The sequence below is a fragment of the Henckelia pumila genome, chromosome 1, assembly GCF_033568475.1.
Source record: "Henckelia pumila isolate YLH828 chromosome 1, ASM3356847v2, whole genome shotgun sequence".
Taxonomy (NCBI): domain Eukaryota; kingdom Viridiplantae; phylum Streptophyta; class Magnoliopsida; order Lamiales; family Gesneriaceae; genus Henckelia; species Henckelia pumila.
In genome coordinates, this window is record NC_133120.1 from 69,024,112 (window position 1) to 69,045,398 (window position 21,287).

A 21,287-nucleotide genomic window follows, 5' to 3' on the forward strand; every position below is an offset into this window, starting at 1 on the left:
ATCATATTTAGCAATACGATAGTGGTAAGTGAATTTCTCTACCAAATTTGATGACTTATTGAGAGAAGAACAAAGTAAGATTATGCTATTGACGACGCTGTAACATATGTTGAGAATGTTTTTGTTGATCGTATATGAATACATTGCAAGTTAAAATATGATAAGAAAGTGTTTTGCTTGCGGAGATATTAACTCTTCCTAGAAGTAACCTGACTATTTGTAAATAATGTCAAACCAAGAACAATCAATATCGGCACCAAACCAATTCAAACTTTCCCTAAAACAAATTCATAGGATATATATTTGAATTATATATCTGAAATTCAATGGAAAAATAGAACCTCGACCGGCCATCACATATATATATTTTGAAGATGCCATCAAATCATATCATATATTATATTATATATTAGTAAATAAACATCTCATTCCGGCCATCATGTTATATTTACTACTAAATAAACATCTCATTTCCTCTATCTCATTTCTTTCTATCTGTAGACTGAACCGATCCCCTAAATCCCACACCTTTGTTGCCACCTTCATTACCCGATTTCGCCTCCATTCATCACCGGTTTGCGAAATTGGTTGAGGGCTTTGAAGCCCACTTCATAAGCTCCGTTTTGATACCAAAATCTTGAGGAATCGCGGCCGAAGCTTCAACCTGTCAACCCACTTTTTCAGCGTCGGAATCTTCCCGGTTCTTCATTTCACTGTCGCCGTCCCTCCCTGTCACCGGAAACCTCCATTGTCGGTCGTGGATAGCTCGATTTATGCTTGGACATAAATTTTTTTAAGTTTTGGGCTGTCCAGTCAAGTTCCGCCCCGCCCTCGTCATTTTTGACTGGTGTTCTTGAGCTTACTTCGATTTTAAGTTGTAATGCTGGATTATTCCAGCTTATTCTCGACCATTTGTAAACTGCCCGGAAGTAAGATTTTATTCTCTTTGATTTAGTTCGGTTTAAGTTCACTTATTAGTTTGTCATTGATTAGTCATTTGGTTACTATTATAGGTACCGAAGTTGATCGACATTGAGGTATATTTCACTGAACCTAGCAATTTTATCGAACTTGTAGTGCGATATGTTTTTAAAAATAACATTTTTTTTCCGATACACACTGTAATATTGTTGCATTGGAAATTTTATTGTGAATTAGAAATGGGAATTCATGAGATGTTTGAGCTAAAATTTTTATCATGTGATTTTAGTTGGAAATTATACGATATTATGATTATGATGGAATCTTGGAGATTGTAGTTCTACTTTTGAAAACTAGTTTCGACGGTTTGAGAATTTTGGATAGCTAGTTGATTAAATTCTAGTTTGGCGACATTTGAAAATAAAAATGATGATTTTGGGAATTTGTTAAGAAGCACTTACTTGGGCGACTTTAAAAGCCTAAATCGTTATTTCTAGAATGTTAGGATTAATGTCAAATTACTAGAAAGTAAGTAACTCAATTAATAAGTTAAATTAATTTGGGAAAAGTAGGAGTTTAGTGTTGAAAATAATTTTATGTCACGGCTTTGGATTACCGAGTAGATATTTAAGAGATTTTGTGGTATTGTAGGTGCTTCATTGAGGTACGTATTAATTGGTTTCACCACGACGTCTATAACGATGTGTAGAAGCCAAGTATTTTGTGATGAGTTGTGATGTTATGTGTACTGCGGATGATGTGTTGCATTAATGCATTTATTATGAACGTTATTTTGCAGAGTTGAGAATCATCCCTGTTTTCATTTATTTATAAAATAAAACAAATCCTTATTTTGTTTTAAATAAATTTTATTAGAAAATTTAACGGATATTTGTCAAACAAGCACATTAACTGGGTTGCATGGGATGTAGAGCCCTGACTTCCATTGATTGCTGTTGTTTTCCGTTATGTTTGTTACCCCGATCTGTTTAGATGGATACGAGTCGTAGGTGGAGCGAGTGACATAGGATTAACACACTCCATATGACATCATGAGGGCGAGCGGGTAGCTCTCGCAAACTCGATGCTACGTGTAGGGGCAAACAGATATGTGGATTCTGCACTCTTGGCAGCTGGCACTGGTGGTCACTGTGATTATATGTTATTCTTGGACTCCGTTTGGTATCCATTATTTCGTTGTTACCTTGCATTTATTGCATTGCATCTTACATGACTTCGTTCATGTCCCTTATATTCATCGTGATTTCATCAGGTTGTCGTACCGCGGTCCAACCTCTGGTTTCTTATGATGCCGTGGTTGTTGGTTCCATAGTAGGTTTTACAGGGAGATTTGACGCGTCTGGTCAAATACTATTATTATATTGTTGAGTGATTATATTTTTACTCCTTTGGATTTGAACTATTGTGTGATCGAGCCAGTGCGGCTCTGCGTGTGTTCAAGTTTAATCCTGGTCAGTACGGTTATGCACGCGAACTAGTTTTGTTGTTGGCTAGTGCGGCCTTTTCGTTATTGGATTGGCATATTGGATTTTATATTTTTGAGCATATTATTGTTTAGAGTTGTTAAATTTTTGGGATGTGTCCTACCTACGGGGAGGTTATTCTAGAATTCCTGTAGGCCCAGAAGGAAAATTTTTACTCATTTTCGTTGTGTACACTAATTAATTATTATTTTTCGATAATAAAATATTAATCAGGACTCTGGCCTTCATAGGTTTGCTTGTAGCTACTATTACTTTACTATTATCATCGGGATCTCAGGGGTTTGTGGATGTACACTTATGATTTTTCGTGAAAGATCTGATTAAACCAAAAAGTTTTGTGAAATTCCTTGATAATTTGGTGTTTCTGATCTACTTTTCTCAGTTTCTGACTGTAGCTCTAATTACTTTTTGTGGATAATATGTCGGATTAAATTATATCGGTTCTCGTGTTTATTATTGTATGTACCCTCTTGTTTATAGATTACCACAAAGGTAGTTTTTGTCTTCTTTGACAGAATCTGTGCCACATGATTCTAGGGTAAGAGCTGAATTATAGTTGATTGTAGTAATAAAAGTGAAAAATAGTTTTGAATATAGGAAAGTGGACGTTGGTGCTTGTTTGGGGAAATGGCGTCTGAGCTGGCGCAAAGCATGTTGTCAAGCAGGTCTTCATTTGGATCTAGTAATGGGTTTGAAATCCCTCCCAATCACTCCTTGGCCACCTCAAATGGAGAAGATTATGATTCAGATGGTTCCAACTTTGCCCCTCCGTAAGTTTTTCTCCTTTCCTTCTCTGATGCCTGTGGACTATTGATTGTGTTTTTCATGAAAGATGCTAGTTCCATTAAATCGAGTCAACTTTTTATTGAATTTTACCTCATTTGTCTTACAGCACGCCCAATACTCTTACATCAGTTATGTCTCCGGAACTTGCTGGTGCTATACCATTGATTGATAAATTCCAGGTGAAAATCAAAGTTCTTCCCATTTGACAATTTGTGATTGAGTATTGACAGAACTTTGTGAGTTTAGGTGTGACTTTGTTAATTGTTTCGAGAGACTATATTATGCAAGTTTATATCCAACACATTACTACTTTTTGTTGGTTAGAGTTTGTTCTAATCGATTTTCTTTTCTTTTTTTTTTTCTTTTTTCAGGTCGAAGGATTTCTGAGAGCAATGCAAAAGCAGATTCATTCGGCTGGAAAACGAAGTTTCTTCTCTAAAAAGGCGGTGGGATTGCAAGTTAGAGAGAAATTCACATTTGAGGATATGCTCTGTTTCCAAAAGGTAGTTTAATGTGTTTTTTGTTGGCTTTTTAATTCCTTTTTTAGTCTTGTGTATGCAAGGTGTGCTACCGTTTTTACAGGATCCTATTCCAACCTCACTGCTAAAAATGAATGGCGATCTTGTGAGCAGAGCGGTTAAGATGTTCCAGATTATACTGAAGTATATTGGAGTTGATTCCTCAGATCGAGTTACACCAACTAGCTTAGAGGATCGCGTCGAGCTCGTTTGCAAAATTTACAAGCAGGCTTTGAAGCGTTCTGAACTTCGAGATGAGCTCTTTACACAAATCTCAAAACAAACTAGAAATAATCCTGATAGGTAAGTAATAAATATTTAGATAGAGGTGAGGCTAAAAATTCGATGAAGTTTCTTTCTTCATGTGAAATTTTCTCAAATAATTATTTTTGTTGGGAATAGATTGAGTCAAATTGATCGAGTGCTTTAATTAGGGTCTGTGCATGTTTCACGCGTTCAATTGTTTCTCAATGATATAATGATTATGCTTCTATCATCTGTAGGAACTCTTTGATTAAGGCTTGGGAGCTAATGTATTTATGCTCAACTTGCATGCCTCCTAGCAAGGAAATTGGTGGATATTTGTCGGAGTATGTGCATACTATTGCACACAGTGTTAGTACTGATTCTGAGGTCCAATTCCTTGCAATGAATACATTAAATGCACTAAAACGGTCTGTCAAGGCTGGACCAAGGCATGTTATACCTGGACGTGAGGAGATTGAAGCTCTTTTGACCGGTAAAAAGCTTACAACCATAGTGTTTTTCTTGGATGAAACTTTTGAAGAGATTACATATGACATGTCCACAACTGTAGCTGATGCTGTTGAGGTACTGTTTCAGCTTCTCGTGTGTGTTTATGCATGCATACTAGATCAGATGAATCAAATGATTTTACAAAATGATTTTATATTATGTTTATCCCTTAATAGCGATTCCAAAAAGTTTTTAGTTGCGTTTTTTCATTAAATTATCTTTAAAGTTCTGTGTCTTCGGTGGTCAGGAAATTTATTTTTTCCACACAGTCTGAATTTCAAATAATGAGTACAATGATTGTCTCAGTTGGTGTCGCAATCTCTTAACATTTTTTCTGTGCTTTATTGATTGAAAACCTTATTATTGATTGCGTGCATTGGTTTATTCAAACTTCAGGAGCTTGCTGGGATAATCAAGTTATCAGCATATTCTAGCTTTAGTTTATTCGAGTGTCGTAAGGCCGTAATTGGTTCGAAATCTCCAGACCTCGGAAATGGTAATTAAATTAAAATGTCGCAACACTTTTTATAGTTACCTTGGCTGTGTTGCAATACTTGGTTATGATTTCTAATTACATGTAATTGTCAAGTAACTCTTTGCTCCCTTTCTCGCGCATTATTTTTGAAAATGTTCTTATTATATGCAGAAGAGTATATTGGTTTAGATGATAATAAATATATTGGAGATCTACTCTCTGATTTCAAATCTTCAAAGGACCGAAGTAAAGGAGAGATTTTGCATTGTAAACTAACATTCAAGAAGAAGCTATTTAGAGAGTCGGATGAAGCTGTTACCGATCCAATGTTTGTGCAGTTATCATACGTCCAAGTATGTCTTTTTGGCCTGGCCTTTTGTTTTAGTTTGTAATTATTTTTGTCTATCTCTATTCCCATCGATATGGTTCTGAAATTGTCTTTACGCTATTTTGACTCATTTTTTCTTGTTACAGCTGCAACATGATTATGTATTAGGAAATTATCCTGTTGGTAAAGATGATGCTGCACAGCTATCTGGTTTGCAGATTTTGGTTGAAATTGGATATGTTGTTTCTCCCGAAACATGCACGTTAGTCATCTTCCTTGTTTCTTTTTTGTGTCTATGTTTCTTCCAATCCGTCCATGACTTTTTGGTTCTTAATTATAAATGTAAGAGTTTCTAATTTGCTGTTACATGAGAATTTGTGCATACCATTTCATTTAGAAATAACTTGCTATTTTCTTCGTTCATTTATCTCTAGAGATTGGACATCGCTTCTGGAAAGATTCCTGCCCAGGCAAATTGCAATTACTCGAGCCAAAAGAGATTGGGAGCTAGATATTCTTTCTCGTTATCGTTCGATGGTGAGAACCATTTTTATGTTCCAATTTTCTAAATTTTTGAGGATCAAGTAAATTTGATCTATGGAAATGCTTTATTCCAAGTGTTCAAATAACTTAAGCACATTTATTTGCATAAAAAAACAGGTGAAAGTTTATGTTTTGGATATATTCTTCTACAATTATCCTTCTCTTGCATAGCTTTTGCCGTTGTTTTTAAACCAGTTCCTTTTTAATAATATTTCTATCACGCCTATAAATATTGTCGGAATCAAATGATATTCAATAATCAATATGCATTGTACTTCAACTTTCTTCGTTGTTTTTTATACTTCTATGAATTAGATATCTGTCAGTAACTTCTTTTGATAAATCTACGGATCTATGAACTAGTCCTTCAAATTATTGAATAAATTCTATTGCAGGAAAATTTGACAAAAGATGATGCTCGGCAACAATTTTTGCGGATCTTGAGAACACTTCCCTATGGGAACTCAGTTTTCTTTACTGTCCGTAAGATTGACGATCCCATTGGACTCTTGCCAGGAAAAATCATACTAGGCATTAACAAGCGTGGGGTATGAATAATATTTATTTTTCTGGGTTTGACATTTATAACTACCACAGCAGATGGTAGATGCCTAAGTATGATATCTTGTTTGTCCAGGTTCATTTTTTCCGTCCTGTTCCCAAGGAATATCTACATTCAGCTGAATTAAGGGACATAATGCAATTCGGCAGCAGTAATACTGCTGTATTTTTTAAGATGAGAGTTGCTGGTGTTTTGCATATATTTCAGTTTGAAACAAAACAGGTTACATAATTATTATTCACTCTTCGATCCTGCCATTGAATTTGTATTATCTTGTTTTATAAGAGTTTTTGACCTTGGATGATTTACCTTTCCACTAAACTCAGGGAGAGGAAATATGTGTTGCCCTTCAAACACATATAAATGATGTGATGCTACGGCGCTATTCCAAAGCACGTGCTGCTGCCAATGGTTCAGTTAATGACCTTCCTTCTGATCATGCTAAACCTCCTCCACCTATGGATGTCAATGAGAAGCGTGTATTGGAATTGTCAAAATTACTTGAAGAATCAGAGAATAAAGCCAATCAAGTTAGTAAATGCTTAGAGAAGGACCCACCTTTTTTTTTTTAATTTTTTTCTGATAATGATAATATATAACGGACGGACATTACTTAGACCTGTCATATAGAGTTTTATATTGGAAGAACACCATTATGCATGCTAGTTAATATGTGATGTAGATGGTGTTAGGCTAAGCTTATGAAAAATTGCTTATAATCTTCTAGAGCTTAACAACTGTTTTAGGAGTTTATAAGCTGTCAGAATTATTTTAAAAATAAATTGTTAAAATATTTTGATAAACTTGTTTTAAACAACTTAAAGCTGATATGTCTGGAATTGTAAGATTTTTTTATTGTCAAGATTACCAAGAAGAGAATAAAACTATGAAGCTAATCTAAATAGTTATACATATATGAAAATAGTTTTAGAATAAATCTATATTAAAAAAAAAATAGAACTATTTTATATTTTAATTTAGACAAATTTTATTATTTGGAAATTTTTTAAAAATTAATGTTTAATATTTAATGAGTGGAGGACATGTGGAGATTTATGAAAATATGCAAGGATATTTTGGAGATATAAAATGTTAAAATAAGTTCTTTTTTGAAAAAGTAAGGTTACCCGTATTTTTTTTAAAATAGCTTAGAAGCTAGGTAGCAGGCTGTTTGGAAGAATTTTTACCAAATAAATTTTAGCAGCTTATATCCTCCAACAACTATGGGTTGTTTTGTAGAGCTTATAAGCTCAGCTAAACACCATCTTAGTGGAGGCGAATAAATCAGTTTATTGCTCAGATTTCATTCTCAACTTTTTCGGACTTTTGTTTTATGTTTTGCAAGTTGCAAGAAGATCTACGTGGAAAGCAAATGCAAGAACTGAAAATGAAAGAAGAATTGGAGAATGTGAAAGGTAAGTTGAGGTCTGAGAAGCAATACTTGGAAGAAATCATCGGTGAACGTGATAAACTGCGGACATTGTGTGATGGAAAAGATTCAGTTCTTCAGGTGGTTATCTTCGCAAAGATAAATTCAATTCTGATTGATGTTTCCAGTTGTTTTTATTATTGATTTTCTACAGGCTACACTATTGGAGAAACAAAGCCTTGAAGTGAGGCTTACAAAGTTGAACAGCCGAGGGATGGAAAATAACATCAGAAAAGATTTGGTTGACGCAAATAATCAGGTATATAGATGTGAATTTATTAATCGTTGAACTGTTGTGTGTTTTTATTATATGGCTTTGTCCTTTACATGAGAAGGTTTATTTATATTTTAAACCTGAACAAATAGGTCTTGTGTAAGATTCAAGATGAATTGAAAGAACGCACTGCTGAGTTGCATGCAGTTGAAGAATCAAAAAGGAAACTTGTAAATGAGAAATTATCTATCGAAGAAAGGCTTTTAAGGCTTGACAGAAAAAATGCAGATGAGGTTCTTGTTAATTGTCTTTAGTTAGCCAATTCTATGATCTTTGCTATCTACTAAGCTTATTTATATGCGTCATTATTCAAATGCAGATTGCAATTATGAAGGAAAGCTTTGAACAGGAATGCAAGACCATGAAGCTTCGTGTTTCTGAACTTGAAAAGAAACTGGAAGAGGCCACACAAAGTTATATTGTTTCTCAATCAATCATTGCAACTAAGGATTCGGAATTGTCTTCACTGCACAATAATCTTAGGGAATTAGATGAGTTGAGAGAGATGAAAGAGGTGAAATCTTTATGCCATATTTTTATTTTCTAGTGCTTGTAACTTCTATATATCATCATTTGTGCTTCTAATCAATTGATAGTTACATGCCCAAAATATTAATTAATAGTTCCATATGTAGGATATTGACAGAAAGAACGAACAGGCTGCTGCAATTTTGAAGATGCAAGGAGCCCAATTAGCTGAAATGCAGGCACTTTACAAAGAAGAACAAATTATGAGAAAACGATATTTTAACATGATAGAAGGTTACATTTATGCTTCCCAGTTTAAATTTATTTATCATTTGAATATAGCATTCTTTGTTTATGAACTAACTATGCATAACTAGCCTATTTATAATTGAACGATCATGCTTTGTAATTCTAATACTTCTCAGACATGAAAGGCAAGATTCGAGTGTATTGTCGATTGCGTCCTCTTAGCGAAAAAGAAATCTCAGAGAAGGAAAGAAATGTCTTAGTGAGTGTTGATGAGTTTACCGTTGAACACTTGTGGAAAGATGACAAAGTGAAACAGCACATGTATGATCGTGTTTTTGATGGCCATGCAACTCAAGATGATGTTTTTGAGGATACCAAGGCAAGTTTAAAGATTCTGTATCTATATAGATATGTTGAATAATTGCCATTTTTTGGCACATATTCTCATTTACTTTTGAATCACTTTGGTCATGATCATTAAAAATTTCACTTGAGTGCAGTACCTGGTGCAATCTGCTGTTGATGGGTACAATGTGTGCATATTTGCTTACGGACAAACTGGATCTGGGAAGACATTTACAATTTATGGATCCGATAGCAATCATGGTCTCACTCCACGAGCTATATCTGAACTTTTTAAAGTCATGAAGCGGGACAATAACAAGTTTTCATTTACGTTGAAGGTAATTAATTTTGAATGCTATCTGGTCTTCCTGAAAATCATTTTTTTGTTATGAAATTTTTCGGCTCATTGCTGTCAATACCATTCCTTTCTACGCTGGTTTAGTTACAGATTTTGTTGATCTGCCATAATAAATAATTTTATGAATATATGCAGGCATATATGGTTGAACTTTATCAAGATACTTTGATAGATCTTCTGCAGCCGAAGAATGCGAAGCGCTTGAAATTGGACATCAAGAAAGACTCGAAGGTTATTGCCTTAAATTTTTTATCAAAGATATATAGTTTATCAGAATAAGTCTCCTCATTTTTTTGTTTGGCTCATATCGTATTAGTTTATGCCAATTTGTGTTTTGTCGCATAGTTTATATGCTTGACCGTTTTTGTCTTCGCAGGGAATGGTTGCTGTAGAAAATGTGACAGTTGTATCCATTTCAACATATAATGAATTAGGAAGTATTATTGAGAGAGGATCTGAACAACGTCATACGACTGAGACTCTTATGAATGAACAGAGTTCAAGGTCACATCTGGTACTTTCTGTTATTATTGAGAGTACTAATCTTCAAACTCAATCTGTTGCCAGAGGAAAGGTACGTATTCAAAAATATCTATTTAACATTCATATTTCATTTTCTTGGCTTATAAATGGATCATTCTTGCAGTTAAGCTTTGTGGATCTTGCTGGATCCGAAAGAGTGAAGAAGTCGGGCTCTTCTGGAAATCAGTTGAAGGAAGCTCAAAGCATTAATAAATCACTTTCCGCTCTGGGCGATGTCATTGGTGCTTTATCTTCCGGCAATCAACACATTCCCTACCGAAATCACAAGCTGACCATGTTGATGAGTGACTCCCTTGGTGGAAATGCTAAAACTTTGATGTTTGTCAACATATCTCCGGCTGAATCAAATTTGGATGAGACTTACAACTCTTTAATGTATGCTTAGACTTCCCTTGCACCTCAATAGTCTGCATACACTATTTTTATATTTGGTTTTGCTTGTTAGTTCTCTCATTTCATCTACTTAGAAAATTACATGTAGGATCAAATGCTTATGATCGTAATATTGAAAGCTACAGTTGTTAATACAATGGTAGGTGGTAAGTGCTATGTTTGATATCGCTGTTAAGATCACGTACATAGGAGTTGTAGGTTGCACCGATGACCGATGGTAGCAGTTATCCCTGCTATGTTATATAGCACTACGAACATGATGTGTCATTTGGGCTGTTACACAATATCAAAATATTGCTTTACATGGTTATAACTTGTCATAGTTTTTGGCATAATGAAAGACGTTCAGTCCATCGTCACTTGTCAATGACGTTTAGAAAATGGAATATTTTAAGCTCCAAAAAACACTTTTTGTCACTTTTCTTGAAAGTCTGTGTTTTACTATACTGTTGACAATCTCCACTCCATGAAATCAACAGGTATGCTTCCAGAGTGCGATCTATTGTTAACGATCCCAGTAAAAATGTTTCATCGAAGGAGGTGGCTCGTTTGAAGAAGTTAATAGCGTACTGGAAGGAACAGGCAGGACAAAGGGGGGGAGTTGATGAGGATCTGGAAGAGATACAAGAAGAACGAATTCAAAAAGAAAAGACCGATACTCGTCATTCAATGTGAGTTACCTTCTGGGCCGACACAATCTTCCTTATTTGATGTCATTGGCTATTCCGGTGTAGTGTAGAAAGACGGTCACCTGGCAAAGGAACGACTTGTTTGCATTGTTAGTTCACCAGAAACCTCGGAGATTTATGTTGTGGCAAGAGGACCTTGGATGGGAGGGAGTCTTGGTTTTGTACAGCAGCAATGTGTCTAAATATTCAAATCAAAATCAATACAAGTATTGGTTTTCTGATTTCCCCTTTCTTGGAATCAAAGTTGTAAATCCACTGAAATATTTATCTTCCAAAATTTTGTGGTCTGACTCTATACAATTCATCATACCTGCTTTATTTATCTAGAAATATGGTTAAGTTGAGCTAGTCAGCTGATGAACATTAAAATTATAGCAAATCTGACTACACTTATTGTCAACATATAAAAACTAATTTCTTATTTCCAATACCAAAATTCTGAACTTAATTTCATATACAATGGCACTGAGTGCAATGCACTGCAAACATCAAAGTTCTCGAAACCTTATGGACATTGCCTATTCAAATTCTCCAATCATTCCTTTATAATAAGAGTGATGTAAATTTGGCTCCCCACCAAGTAGATAAAGCCACCCATCTTGGCACGAGTCCCTTGGCCGTAGACTAGTTTGAGCAATACTAGCCCCAAATGCATAACCTTTCCAGTGCGGAAACACTCGAGGGCAATGAACCCATTCATGCCTAAAACTACCTCGGCCTGAACGTGCGAAGTCCTATGGTTTACTATAGCCCTGGCTAGGCCGAACTGGTGTAGATGAGCGTTGAAGTTCGAGTGCAGCAGGACGTTGCTGCTGGCTTTGTTATCACCATGAACGACCTTTTGTTCGAATTCATTCATGGTGAAGACAGTGTAGCGCGGAGGCAACACCAGAAATGACGTTGTATGGGAGGTTCCGTGGGAGAGGGTTTATGTTTGAAGGAGCAAATATGCGCTTCTCTAGGCAGCCGTTTTTGTCATTTATCCTGATTTGGATTCTCTATTGTGCCGAGTAGTGTTGTGCAATTTTCATCTGACATCTCGCGGAATCCGAAAGATTATTAGCTGATCATCTTGCATAGAAAAAACATGCACAGCACCATACCAGCTGGGGATCCAAATCCCACTTAGGCATCTCCAGTGGTTAAGAGTTCGGTGAGAGTTTTTTGTGTTTTTAGTTGTTTCACGTCAAAAGACATAAAAACCTATTATTTTCTCCACAATAAAAAAAAAACCTAAAAACAACTTTTCTGTGGTCCCTACACCATCAAATCACACATCATTTTTTTTTTTACTATTTTTCATTTAAAATCTTTATATGTACTATTCATTTAGTATTTTAATTAATAATGATCTTTAATTTAATTTATTTATATTTTTACTTTAATTTTTTTAATTATACATGAACTTAGATTTTACATGCTTTGACAGATATGATCTTGGTTCTGGGCGGCTGTACGTGCTTCAGGAGTAGTTTTGGTGTTTGGACATATCATAAATTAAATCATGTTTTGTCATATAAAAAAAAATAATCAAAACATTAAAATAAGTCCAAAATGTTAAAGTGCTTTTATTATTATTTAAAAAAATAGAAATAGTTCGACGTTTAGATAAATATTGAAAAATGCTTTGTTTTTATTTTTAAATAGAATTAGAGCATAAACAAAAAGACATATATTCTAGCTTCTAAAAAAACAATTTTTTTTAAATAAAATTTAAAACAGCTTTTATAACCAAACAATATATTTTTTTGCCGTTGTATTTTCCAACCAAAAACACTCTAAAAATAAAAAGATTAACCGATAACATTATAAAAAATAAATAAAAAATATACAAGTTACAAGACCAAAAATATGGTTCTCGTTTTTAATGTACATCAAATAGAATTTTTCGTGCCACATGAAATTGTCAATGCAATAGTACCAAATGAGCAATGTCCAATGACTTTAGTGGCTTTTGGAAACAAAAAAAATACAAGTTACACTAAAGTCCATAACATATCAATTTATCGGACTAAAATTTAATTTTTATTTTATTTTATACAATATCCCGCAAAAGAATTACTTTCAAGAATAAAACATAACTTGTATTGAAATCCTAAATCAAGCTTACCAATATTATATGGCACTTTACCACAATTAAGAACACCCTAAATTTTAAAAGTAAGTCATTAACGCTCTCTAATTTATTCATCGTATAGTCATGATTATTATTACTGATATATATAAATTACTGATATATATAACAGGAAAAATTATTATTACAAGACCAAAAATATGGTTATCGTTTTTAATTTACGTCCCATATAATTTTTCCTGTCACATGAAAAATGCAGCAATGCAATAGTACCAAATGAGCAATGTCCATTGACTTTAGTGGCTTTCGAAAAAAAACAAACAATTAAGTACACTATGATGAGCAAAATTTGACTGAAGTCCATAACATATCAATTTATTCGACTAAATTTTAAATTTTCCTTTTATTTTATACAACATCCCGCAAAAGAATTACATTCAAGAATAAAACATAACTTGTATTGAAATCCTAAACCATGCTTATAACCAATATAATATGACCGTTTACCACAATTAAGAACATCCTAAATTTTATAAGTCATTAACACTCTCTAATGTATTCATCATGTACGTACAGTCATAGATGCTTATTATTACTGATATATATAAATTACTACGTATTTATAGGCTACGGATGATCTCCTCGCCTCAATGCGACTTCACAGACCTGCTCTGCATTTTCACGAGTTGCACCCATGAGCAGTGCATCGTTAACACATGCTTCAAGGCTATCGGGTCGAGCTGCATCCACAACCTCAACCACCACCACCGAGGCTGCGAACATCACGATCATGGTCACGAATAGCATCGCCACAACCTTGCTTGATCCCATTTTTTCGTTAGTCTGAAAAGTAATTTTTTTGGAGATCAAATTGATATTGGTGTATGTTGAAATGTAGGTAACTAGTGAAACATATATAGAGAGAGTTTGTGTGGAGTGTGATTGTGGTAAGGAGGAAGTCAAGGGAATTTTCAAGTGATACCATTAGAATCCTATGGTGAAGAGAGGATTGCTCGCAAGTAAAAGTAAAAGGGAGAAAATGATATTGGACCTCTCTCTCTCTCTCTCTCTCTATTTTTTTTTTTTTTAATTTTTTTTAAGGTAAGGGAGGGGGTATTTTGTTACGACGGGGTCTTAAATCCGAAATTTGTTTGAAGGGGTATTTTGTTATGACTAGGTTTTGAATACTGGGTTATGAATTGGAGATCTTGTCTCAAACATAAGAAACATATTACCAAGGTCTCATCAGCGATCCAAACATATACTGAGAAAATTTCACATCATCTGAGAGATTGTGGCAAGAGGAGATATATCAGTCGAGAGAGTTTCTTCTGCAGATAACGTTGCTGATCCACTTACAAAGCCCTTTTCAGGACCATTTTTTGAGAAGCAAATAAATAAATATGAAGTTGTACATGTGATGAAAATCATGAAACACACATCTTAAATTAATATATATATATATATATATATATATATATATATATATATATATATATATATATATATAGAGTTTTGCTATCCTACCCACCTACCGTGCCCACATAATGTGCCCACCATGAGGTGACACTCAACTATTGGACGCACAATTCATCACATCTAATAGTTGAGTGTCACCTCATAGTGGGCACATTAGGTGAGCACGGTGAGTGGGCAGGATAACAAAATTGTATATATATATATATATATATATATATATATATATATATATATATATAGAGATCTTTTCTCCTGCCTAACTAACCCTCCCCACCACATTTCCGATTTAATGACATGTCATGCCACGTAATTTTTTTTTAAAAAAAATTAAACCCATATCTCATAACCCCATTCTTCTTTCTTCCCCGTAATTTATTTTCCCTCTTTCTTCTTTTTTTTTTCCAGGGCGCCCTAATTTCATAAACCCATTCTGTGCCACATCGTCGCCGCCAGCCACTTCCCACCACACCCCGCCGCAGTTACAAGCTTCGCCGCCGCCGCCGCCAACATCCGCTTCCCACCAGCCCCCGCCGCAGCTACAAGCCTCTCGGCCGCCGCGCTACGTGAGTTTTAGTCTTCCTTGAAACAACTACATCATATTATGTTCCTTAATTTTATCCTTTTTTCTGGGTATCTCGAAGATATCACACCATGGTCTTTGTAATTTTTGTGTTCGAAAGAGAATGGCGTCTGATAATGAATCACTAGACAATTCTATTTTCACTTGATTTTGAGTATGATATTTAACTTAATAATTTTCAAGGCTAAGTCTTAAATTTGCTCTATTATCTTGATAATGAGAGTGTTCAGGTTAGTTTATGATTTTCACTTGGTGTAGTCAAGTCTCGGATTTGAAGTAGGGTGACTTGTAATTTATAACAAATAAAATAAAAATATATATATTTAGCATTATATATATATTTTTAACTGCATTGCACAAACCAGATTTTAGAAGTATGCCTTGATCATTTCTTAAAAATAAGTGTTATGCACAAATTAAAGTGAACAATGGATCTTGATGATGTTAATTGTTTTTTGAATTATTGTAAAGGTACAGTGGGTGAATAAGGATGTGTATTGACCTACGTGTAGTGGTTCAACAGGTGGGGCTATCTTGTCATTTCATTATTTAACGAATGTTTATGATCGTTTGAAAAAATATAGTGAGATTAGGACGATGTGTTCGGTTTCTTCTGCAGGAGGATTGGTGTTCTGTAAATGCGGGAAAAGGGCGGCATTGAGGGTTTCTTGGACACCAGATAAACCAGGGCAAAGGTTTCATGACTGCCGGAATTGGAAGGTGATGTCTACCATTTCAATTCATCGGCTTTTCAGGTTTATTTTGAATTTGTTTTTATAGATTTGTTATAATGTGTTCATTTGAATAATTTGTTTGCTATGACAGAGTAATGGTTGTAATTATTTTGCGTGGGAAGATCCTCCGATGTGTCCTAGAACAATGACCATAATTTCTGACTTAAAATGGAAGCTGGCTGTGCTCGAAGTTTATAAGAAAGAAACTAAAAAGGAGAATCGAAATTTGAAGTTGATGCTTGCTAGATCAGGGCTAACTTTCATTCTGTTTTGCTTGGGTTATTGGATATTTTCTTAGATATTGTACTTGTGTTTTGTAAGAACTTAAAATCTGAGTGAGAATGTATTAGGTTATTGATTTCATATGAATGACTTCTATGAGTTATAACACTTGTATTGGTGTTTTGTTCATTTGTATATTACATATTGGGTCCATCTTTTCTGGTGGCAAAGACAAGAACAAAAAATAGTAATATTAATTAATGTATTAAGTAACATCTACTTGCTAGCTGCATAATTTTTTTCATGTACCATCTTTATTTTAAAGCAATTAATGGAAGTTTGGAGAAATGTGTAATGGGGACCTGTGGTGGTTTGCTTGCCATTATTCCATATATATTGCACGTGTAAAGAAGGGATGATATGAAATGCTAGATCTTAATTTCATTTTTTTGCATATATATCTTTTTTCCTTGTGATCTAGTTGGAGCATTCTTGCTTTTTTGCACCTGATCATTTTGTCAGCTATTTGTTCAACTGGATTACTCTTGTTCGAGCTAAATGATGAAATTATAAAATAAATTTTACTTAATAATATCATTAAATTCACTTAGACACTCATTTTATTTTTCAACAATATTTTATTGTTTATATTTTTGGCATTTTTATATAATCATTCTCATTGTATAAAAATTTAATAAAAATTAATTAAGAAATAGGTATTCCACGTTTGTAAAAATTAATTAAGATATAACTATATGGTTGCAAGTCTTGCTTGGTCATACACATGCTTGCATAACTTTGCCCCTCCATCCGAAACTTTCATTCTACTACCTATTTGATCAATATTTTCCCCTCGAGTAACCAAAAATTAAAGACCACGAAACAAAAACGAAAAAATCATAATCCAACAACAGTTAAAATAGATCGATTTATGATGTGTTTCTCAAACCGACGTGTCTTCTTGGAGACACATTGCTGCTATAGCTATCGCTTGGTTGAAGCTTTTCTTTGGAAATTCTCCTTGAAGTAGAGGATCAGCGAGTTCTGAGAATCTGTGTGGTTCTTTCAATATTGGTTTAGCCTAGTCACCAAAAAAAAAACAAAAAACTCACTACTCTTGAAATGCCACAAATCGAGCCACAACATAACAGATGTAAATGCCACCTACACAAATACATTCGAATTATTTTACGATTTCTTGCATTGGCCTACGAATATTTACAATGGAGCCAACGTCACGAACGTGCAACGATTTTACAGAACCTTTACCAACGACAATCTCAAGAAATATTATTTAGTTGCAACCAATTTTTATTTTAAATTCACATCAAAATGCTAACTGCTTTACTGTAAAAATAATTGATCGAACAGATCTTACCAAGTTCATATACCTCAACTTCAGCTGCAATGTGGGCAGAAACAGAGAATAAGCCATGCATTAGTTAATGAACTCACTTGGATTTTGCTCAACAACAATGGAGTTCAGAAATCACAAAAGAAGTACGGAAAAAGCAAAATATAATTCGTAATTAATAAATAATCAAAAGCACCAAAGTGTACGACTCACTAGTTAAAGAAAAAAATGAGAGACACTTTATGGATCCACATATTCTTCGTCTGTGCTCGTATCACTGTTGTATTGATTATCTATAGTTGACCTAGTAAAAAATAAATCAAAATTATTGCAAGAATTAATGACATTGATTGGTGTAAATGAAAAAAAAAATATTCTAGACATACCCGTCACGCAAATTCGGACAATTGCGTTTATCATGGGACACACCTCGAAGCCCACAACCATGGCATTGCCTAACTCTTGAGATTGATTTCTCCTTCGCAGATTTCAATATCTTACCACATCCTTTTGTTCTCACTTCAAAAGGATCCAAAATATCCAGGGGCCCATCAATAGTTCTCTTCCTCTGCCTTCCCATGCTCAGATTTCTACTGCTGTTAATTTCCCTAATTTTGTAGTAGAGAGAATCCAATTGTTCCTCCATGAGCTTTGTTCCCTCATCAGTCAAAGATGCCTCATCAACTATTAATGAACTCTTGAAGGATAATCTCGAGTGTCGTGAAATCAAAAGCTTCTCCGGATCATTGCTGATATTTTCTTCACCCATTGTATATGGTGCTCCAACCATTGCATGTTGTGTCCATCGATTGAGTATATATTTATCAGGCAATTGAAACACCTGGTTGAAACGAAAATAGGCTAACATATGCCTACACGGAGTTCCCTCAAAATCAAACTTCTTACAACTACATGATATGTAGTTCTTTTCTTTGTCATGTGTGAGCACCTTCGGTTTAGAGGAAGAAGAGCTTTGATAATGCATCACATTGTAAATCACTTTCTCATCTTCTTTTGAGACTTGTTGCACACAATAGCCATGACTCTCACTGATTTCACTTTCAAACTCAACCTATTTTTTTTTTGTATACACCTTAACCATCTGATGTTCCATTGGCAAATTTCCTTTGATCTTCGGACACTCATTTCTATCAACATGGTCGGAAACTAACTCATTGTGCCTTTGATGTTTGAGTGCTCTATTGAAACGGATTATAAAATCCACCAACGAGTTCTTCTTGGAGACATACCTCTTAAAAAATGAATGAGAACTTTCAGATCTTTGATTACTTGACATTCCAGCAACAAAAACATGATTAAGATATGCTGGCACCCACTTCTTTCTCAAATCATACATCAGTTGTAACCAATCATTTCCCTCCAGTTTAGCACATTTCATGGCCTCTTCCCAAGAACTCACAAATTCATCTGGTGTTGTTGAATTTTCGATGACATGCTTGATGCTTTGATAGTGGTCACGAAAAGTCATAGGGTCTAATTTCTCTGAGAACTTGTTCAGTATGTGCCACAAACAATATCGATGCATTGTTTGTGGGAAAACTTGTGCAATGGCTTTCGTCATAGCAGGATCCTGGTCAGTAATGATCACGTTTGGTGCACCTGTAGGCATGGCTTCTACAAACTTGTTAAGCAGCCAAATAAAAGACTCGGTTTTCTCATCACTTAGAAATCCACAACCAAAAACAATCGTTTGATGATGATGATTAACTCCTACAAGTGGTGCAAAAATCATCCCATATTTGTTGGTGTTATACGTCGTGTCAAACACAAATACATCACCAAATGCACTGTATGTCCTCCTTGATACAGCATCCGCCCAAAAACACCTATTTAATCTCTTTTCTGAATCTGTCTCATATATGAAGAAAAAAATCAGAATTCTTCTCTTTTTCGGATGCAAAGAACTCGATTAGTGTTTCTGCATCGATACCTTTTTGTTCATTTTTCAGATCTCTCTCAAAGTTTCTAATATCTGTTTCTGTGCAACCAATATGTTCAGACCCTCCATACTCAATCTCCAATAACCAAATTTGCTGACAAGTTGGCACATTGGCTTCTAAAAATTATTGAGTCAATGCTTTCTTTGCTGTCGAAACAGTGCGATGTGACCGTAGCAAATGCACCTTTGAAGGAGTCGATAGTGGATGATTATGACTCTCCTGAAAAGCACTGACAGCCCAGTTTGTTCCACTTTGTGCCTTCACAATTGAAATTTTTGATCGGCAACCAGTTCTCACTTGACCACGAGCTCTTTCTTTTCTTCGTTTCTCATCACTTGGTTGTTTCTTCTTCTCATCGGTATGCCCTTCTTTAGAGCATACAAATTGTTTCCAAACAACCTCATTTGTAATCTTATCTTTTTTGCTATTGTTGATTCTCGTGCTAAATCCAGCTTCTCGAGCATAATGGTTATAGAACAAAAAAGCCTCATCTACTGAGCCAAATTCCATCCCAATTTTGGGTTTTCTCTCATCTACAACTTCGGGCATGTATATCTGATCATCATCACTGTTTTCTTCCATACTTTATATAGATATCACTACGTAAAAAAAATCAATATAAAAATGAGAGGTTTCAAAACAGAATTGGTAAAAAAAATAAGCCACTTGCCTTAGAAAATGGTTAGGTAAGGTGACTTCAACAACCGTGTTATTTTAGTGGGTTCCAAATAATATCTGTATAAATTTTATGTTTGAAAACATATTGCTATTTGAATGAAACTGAAACTCACATCAAAATGTTTAAAAACATTTAGTTCCTTCATGACTGCTTTTATGAACAAGAACCAAAAAAATAATTACAAAGTGACACAAGATTCTAGTGGTTTTGAACTTTCAACCTTGGTGCTGATAACTTGAGGAATAACTTGTAATATACCAAAAAATTAATGATTTTACATTAAAATCTTCGTCAAAATTTTTACACTAAAAAATAATGATTTAGTGAGATCTATACAAAATTTTAATTGGTGGGGTCATTAAAACACAACCATTATTTCGGTAACAAACAAGAACTTGTTGTTTAAGTGGAAAAAGCCAAGAACAGTTGCAAGTTTGACTTGCAAACCTTAAATTTAGAATATTTTAAACAAAAATGCCCCCATATTCTTTCTGATTCTTTATATTCCAATATTATTCGAAGCAAGGGATACTCATTTTAATTCCTTCATGACTACATCATCGGCTTGTGACTGAAACTGAAACACGCACCAAGATGAAACCAGGACACTCATTTAATTCCTTCATGACTACATCATCGGCTTGTGACTGAAACTGAAACACGCACCAAGATGAAACCAGGACACTCATTTAATTCCTTCATGACTACATCATCGGCTTGTGAATTATTAAATCTCCAAAACAGAAACATTAATGTTCTAACAAAAACAAGAAAACATAAGGATTTATCTATAAGAAAAAAAAAATCAGAACCCTTACCTTTTGACCGAGTAATGACCAGATTTATCAAGACCTTAGATTTACGAAGCAGGACCCAAAATCTGCATTTTCAACTCAATTTTTAAGGCCAAAAAATTAGTAATTAAAAAAAAGAAAAAAAAATGACTACAAAATGAAATCAGGCAAGAATTTTTTTTTAAAACACATCATTAAAAACAAGAAAATGAGAAAAAACGAGACCTATGAAAGAGAGGCGCGACCAAAGGAATGGGGCGGAGGCTTA

General features: G+C 34.5%; 2 protein-coding genes across 5 annotated transcripts; one reads left to right on the plus strand and one right to left on the minus strand.

Annotated features, from left to right (window-relative positions):
* The first annotated feature begins 383 nt into the window (after positions 1 to 383).
* LOC140874813 (kinesin-like protein KIN-14I) lies at positions 384 to 11,486 on the plus strand. Of its 4 annotated transcripts, none has more exons than XM_073278252.1 (26): positions 384 to 929; positions 1,014 to 1,037; positions 1,915 to 2,103; positions 3,012 to 3,196; positions 3,319 to 3,391; positions 3,584 to 3,715; positions 3,795 to 4,033; positions 4,234 to 4,561; positions 4,883 to 4,982; positions 5,133 to 5,314; positions 5,436 to 5,551; positions 5,724 to 5,826; positions 6,228 to 6,380; positions 6,470 to 6,616; positions 6,721 to 6,924; positions 7,740 to 7,904; positions 7,978 to 8,082; positions 8,190 to 8,330; positions 8,417 to 8,611; positions 8,733 to 8,859; positions 8,991 to 9,193; positions 9,315 to 9,497; positions 9,653 to 9,748; positions 9,894 to 10,091; positions 10,164 to 10,435; positions 10,933 to 11,486. In XM_073278252.1, exons 4-26 carry the CDS (start codon positions 3,054 to 3,056, stop codon positions 11,126 to 11,128), a joined length of 3,801 nt encoding a protein of 1,266 aa, XP_073134353.1. In that variant the 5' UTR covers positions 384 to 929; positions 1,014 to 1,037; positions 1,915 to 2,103; positions 3,012 to 3,053; the 3' UTR covers positions 11,129 to 11,486. The 4 variants fall into 4 exon arrangements, with proteins under 4 accessions (XP_073134353.1, XP_073134363.1, XP_073134346.1 ...); XM_073278262.1 differs by having other exon boundaries at positions 3,024 to 3,196; XM_073278245.1 differs by lacking the exon at positions 1,915 to 2,103 and having other exon boundaries at positions 385 to 929.
* Positions 11,487 to 18,657: 7,171 nt separating this feature from the next.
* On the minus strand, positions 18,658 to 20,128 carry LOC140864370 (protein FAR1-RELATED SEQUENCE 5-like). Its single transcript, XM_073268520.1, has 3 exons — positions 19,730 to 20,128; positions 19,537 to 19,639; positions 18,658 to 19,454 (listed from the first exon to the last, which is right to left on the minus strand). Exons 1-3 carry the CDS (start codon positions 20,126 to 20,128, stop codon positions 18,658 to 18,660), a joined length of 1,299 nt encoding a protein of 432 aa, XP_073124621.1.
* Positions 20,129 to 21,287: the final 1,159 nt, after the last annotated feature.